The 5,381-nt window shown below is 29.6% G+C and overlaps 1 protein-coding gene across 1 annotated transcript; it reads left to right on the top strand.

Moving 5' to 3' along the window:
- Positions 1-4,132: 4,132 nt before the first annotated feature.
- LOC110629376 lies at positions 4,133-5,005 on the top strand. The gene is made up of 2 exons (XM_021776314.2): positions 4,133-4,237; positions 4,367-5,005. Exon 2 carries the CDS (start codon positions 4,379-4,381, stop codon positions 4,970-4,972), a length of 594 nt encoding a protein of 197 aa, XP_021632006.2. The 5' UTR covers positions 4,133-4,237; positions 4,367-4,378; the 3' UTR covers positions 4,973-5,005.
- Positions 5,006-5,381: the final 376 nt, after the last annotated feature.

Genomic DNA, 5,381 nt, shown 5'->3' with positions numbered 1-5,381 from the left:
CACATTAATTGGCAATAGGCCCAGTCCAACAAGGCCTATAAGTCATAAGTGGCATCTAGCAAGATATTATGACTACCCAACTAATATGAGGATCAATAGTCCGATAAAGCCTATTAAATAGAACATGTATTAATCATTTTGTCACACGATATCTAGTTTGAACATAAGTCATGGTCAATGTCAAACTTATAATGTTTAAACTTATGATTTCTCGATCTCTAAGTAGACTGATAAATTCAAATGATATTGATCACACTATCAATTCAATTGATCACACTATCAATTCATTTGAGCACGGCCATGTATTTCTCAGTCTCACTTATCGAAGGGCCCAGAAGATATCTCTCTCAAAGAGAGGGACAAATTCTATCTTGATTGTTCATTATCCTCTACATAATTTCTATTATGCTTAATCATAACCTTTATGATTGTCCGATTAAAGACAACGTTTGGTTATGTCAAAACATAATAGTCCTTATGTTGGAAACTATGATAATCTCAAGTCAAAGGATTAAGACATAACTACTTTGAGATTCACTTATGACAATGACCCATGTAGTGATCTCAATGCGGGTCCATCCAATACTTTATTCTCTAACAAGTATCTATGATTATTGAATTATATCAACATATACATAATCATTTCATGATTATCGATCAATAATCATACCAGTTATATTTTATTATTATCAACATAATAATAAGTAACCAGGGATGATAATCATTATTATGTAACATGAAAATAAATAATAATGATAAAAACCTCTTTTATTAATAACCAAAATGACATACAAAAAGGTCTAAAATAATGGCCTAGGGCATATACACTAACAACCCCCCGAACATCCTCTCACACACCATCATAGCCATAGAGGCCAGCGTAGACTCAGCAATCACCTCGGCGGTGTTCAGTAGCTCGTTGTCTGGGGCAGATAACAAATGCTCCACCGCCTTTTTTCCCTTATCAACGAGAGGGGAAGGGGCTGCTCCTATAGGTTCCGAAGTCTGGGCATGCTTAGCAGCCTTGCCTTCTATTATGATAGCACCCACGGCTTAAATGGGTGGGACATCCAAGGGAGCAGTCCTAGTGCCCTCCTCCAAACTTCTCTCAGCCAACTTGCTAAGCGCGATGGGCTCCTTAGAAATTTCCTTTGGAGAAGGAGGAACCTCGAAAGAAGACAACACTTTTAGAGGGACTGACATCCTCGATGTTGTTGAATGAGAGCCCCCGATACAGACACCAAAGATAGAGAAGGTGCAAGAGTAGGAGCAGAGCGACGAGTTGAAGATGCAAGATCTACGGCCTGAAAAACCTCTTTAGTCATATCAGCTACTGACTTATTGGCCTTAAAGGTGGCCAGAGTTGCCTTCATGCTCTATCAGGACAGAGTGAAGTTCGTAGGAAGCTTGATGGAGCCCAACGGTACGACAGAAGTTGAAAAGAAAATATTAGTCCAATCAGAACCCAAAACAACAAAAGAAAAACATAAAAAAGAAAGAAAACCAAAAAAGAATATCAGCTTCGTGATAGTCCCGCAAGTTAGACATAAACATGCGTTTCTCGACGTCATATTTCTTCTTTATGGAGGTCAGTCGGAGAAGATAAATTTGATATACCAAGCTTAGTAGAGAAGTCATTACAATCCTGTCCTCTCCAAATCTTAAAAAAAAAAAAAAAAAAAAAAAAAATTATTTTCCACTCACTTTTACTTGAATGGAGGAAAATATTTATTTTATAATCTAACCTTATTTTTTTTTCAAATTAAAGGAAAATATTTATATATTTGCAATCTTAACTTTTACCAAAATATTCCTCTACCGTTTTAAATTTTAAAAATCTATTATAACACATTAATTACTTAAAATATAATTAAAATAATATCACAACTTTAATATAAGATAATATAAACTGCAAATAGGAGGTCATGTATTCACAAATGCCAAATTCTTTTTCAATTTATTATTAAAAGTAAATAATCTATAATAATAATTTTGAACTATTAGCATTTTAACATATGTATTTCAAACTGTAAAAATTAATTAACATATTTTAAATTAATCATATAAATTTATTTATTCTACTATTAAATTTAACCATCAGATTTAATGAAAATATAATATTATCATTCTAATTAACATTAAAAATTAATATTTTTATATAATCTAAATGGATAATTATAAAAAAAAATTCTCAAACTTTACTAATTTTAATAATTATGCTCTCAACTTGTTTTTAACAAATGTACCTTGGTTTTATTTTTAATTTTGATTTATTTTTTATAATTTTAAATGACATATTTTTAAAAAGTTGATGACTCATTTTTTTATTTTTTTTTACATTGACAAGTATAACTTTTTATGTAATTATTAGTTATAAATATTATAATAACAATACCACTAGTAAATCAAGAATCATAATTCTCACTTACTAAAAAATTAACTATACTTATCATATCTATTTTAATAGAGTTGAAAGTCAACAATCAATTCAATTTAATTAATAAAAAATAGTTAAATTCAATTTAATTTATGATTATAATTTATATTTTATCTAATAAATTTAGTTATTTTAGATTTATTAAACTGACAATTAATTTTTTGTGTAGTTAGAGTGAACATAATAAATATAACTAATTTTTTAAGTAAGGAGAATCATACTTTTTAATTTACTAAAATTAATATTATTACAATATTTATAATTTATAATTATGCAAAAAATTATATTTATTGATAAAAAAGATATTAAAAAATGAGTTATCGATTTTTAAAAATATTTCAGAATATTCATATTCCTTATTAATTGGAATTACGAAATTAGCTTAATTTTACTTTTAAATAATTCAGTGGTATCATGGAATATTATTAAAATTTACAGTACCATAAAACTTTTTTTGACATAGTGTCAAAGGTGCAATTATGTAATTCTGCTTTATGAGCATCTTGATAATATTAGCTATTTTAGTATTTACTGATTGTTTAATTTACTGATAGTTGTTCTAAGTAGTATTTAATTAGATATTATAAAACTTTTTATACTTTATTCTCTCAATTTTTAAATATTGTAAAAATATTAAATATTATTTTTAAATACATTAAAATATTTTTAACGTTTTAAAAAATATATTAATTAGTCTCTTCACTAATTTTAATTATTAAATATTATAAAAAAAATTTAAAATACTTAAAATACGAGAAAAAATAATTAATAAATTTTTCATAAATCTGAGATAACAATTAATAATTTTTTTTAAAATATGGAAACTAAATAAATTTTTTTAAAATATAAAAACTAAATAATAAATTATTTAATTTTAAAATAATAAAAAACTAATTAGTATATATTTTAAAATATTAAAAATATTTTTTAAAATTAAAATATTAAATAATAAATTTCTTATAGTATAAAAATTAATGGGTAAATTTTCCTTATATTTATTACTCTCCAAGCTCTTGTGGAGAAACAGAGGCTTGTTCCCAATTCAAAACCTTGAGTTTTCTTTTTGAATAAGAAGTAAGTGTCTGGTTCAATTCTTAGGCCCATTTGGATCCCATAAAATTTGGATTCACAAATCAGAACCTTAAACCCTATAGTAGCCTTAGCCATTGGCCAGAGGAACACAACACAAGCAACAGAGACTGAGATCTCAATATGTGCCCTTTCAACCAACCATGTAGGACCTTTAGTGAAGGGTAATTGTCCACAGACACACACATCAAACATGTGGGTAACCCTATATTGATTTTGCTTTAAGGGCAACCCAAAGAAAAAAAAAAAAAACAAAAATCCCTTTCAAGTAAAGCTCTTCCTTAATCTAGCAAAATATCCCTCCTCATTATCTTTCCACATACGGCAAATCTCATTACTACTTAGAACTACACTTATTTGGCACCTAAATTTGAATAACCCAACTAAAATAACTTCCCTAACGGTTATTTAGCCTTCAAAATAACCACCTTATGTCCTCTTCCATTCCAACTGTAATTTAACCAGAGACCCATCTGTCCAAATCCAACACCAAAGATATAAAACTCCGAAAAAAAATGGAATGACACAGTTCTCTTTTCTTTTAACCAGACATCTTAAGTTGGAATTATAGAAAGCTTTTTATACTTTCATGGGCCTTTCCGGCGCAAATCTAAATTAATGTGATAGTATATAATAAGACAAGTCAGCATGAAGCTCAACATGGACCAGCAACCTAAATACCTGATGACAGACAGATTGCAGACATACTAGGTTTATGTTCATATTCTTCTGTACAACTGCACAGTGTCTTGAAGCTTTTTTATTCTGAAAAGAACTTGATTTTCTTTCTGGGTTTTTGCAGTTTATCTGATTCTGTTAACATTTTGTTGGCTGTGACAGATTGATCAAAACATGAAGAGAAGTTTGGTTCCAGTCATGTCTAATGAAGAGATGAAGATTCGCAGAGAGCTTGAGATGGATATAGAAAGAGATTTAGAGCAAGAAATTAAAGATGGAATTTACCATCTTGCATTAAGATTGCACAGACTTTATCAACACCAAGAAGAAAGGAACAAAAGAGAAACATCAGATCAATCTGCTGCGACAAAATATATTCATCAGGAAACAAGAAACAAAATGCTGTCTGAAGTCAACATAAGTATAAAGCTGGATGGAGGAACCAAGATTGAAATAAAAGAGAAAAAGAAAGAAGCTCCATGTCGGCCAAGAAGTTCAAGATCTGAACAGAATCGCAGTTTTCAGGGCATGATTCAAACTAAGAGGTTTGATTGGGCCAGAAGTCTGAGGTCATCAGGTTTAGCTCCTGCTATGGCCATTACCAGGAGAAATGAAAGATCTCTCCAGGGAAGAACACTGAGCAATTGCCATGCAGGTCAGTGTCTGAATCTGAACCCTGAGAATAATTCCAGGAGAAATCTCACTGGGCAGCAAAAAATCAATGCAGGTCTTGAGTATAAGATACTTGAATTGGGATGGAAATGTTAAAATTATATTTTGAGTGAGGATATTTTTGTAATTTTTGTTGATGGATGGTTTTGCTTTTGTGTATTGGGATATCAGAGTGTTGTTATTTAATTAAAACGAGATTCTCTTTAAAAGAAATACTGCATGTAATTTTCATAATTTTTATTACACCTTGGAGAAATTATGCAATTAATTCCACGTAAGTGTATTGCATGTAAGAACATATTAATATTGGATTGTGCGAGATAGTTATAAAGTTTTTGAACTTATCTACATGAAATGCCAAGTGTCTATAATTTCTCTTGGACTTGGGGTAATAGATGAATATCTTAGACCTGATTGGATCCAGGTAGGAGAATGAATATAATTCTAACATGGGCTAAGGTTTGAGAGAAGACATTTAAAAGGCTTGTCTGGGTGTGAATTATAG

The sequence above is a fragment of the Manihot esculenta genome, chromosome 13 (genome assembly GCF_001659605.2).
Source record: "Manihot esculenta cultivar AM560-2 chromosome 13, M.esculenta_v8, whole genome shotgun sequence".
Classification (NCBI taxonomy): Eukaryota; Viridiplantae; Streptophyta; class Magnoliopsida; order Malpighiales; family Euphorbiaceae; genus Manihot; species Manihot esculenta.
This window is presented reverse-complemented; position numbering and strand designations above follow the sequence as displayed.

Excerpts from the sequence above, each read along its gene's own strand:
- LOC110629376 (XM_021776314.2), top strand. The coding sequence starts at position 4,379 with ATGAAGAGAAGTTTGGTTCCAGTCATGTCTAATGAAGAGATGAAGATT.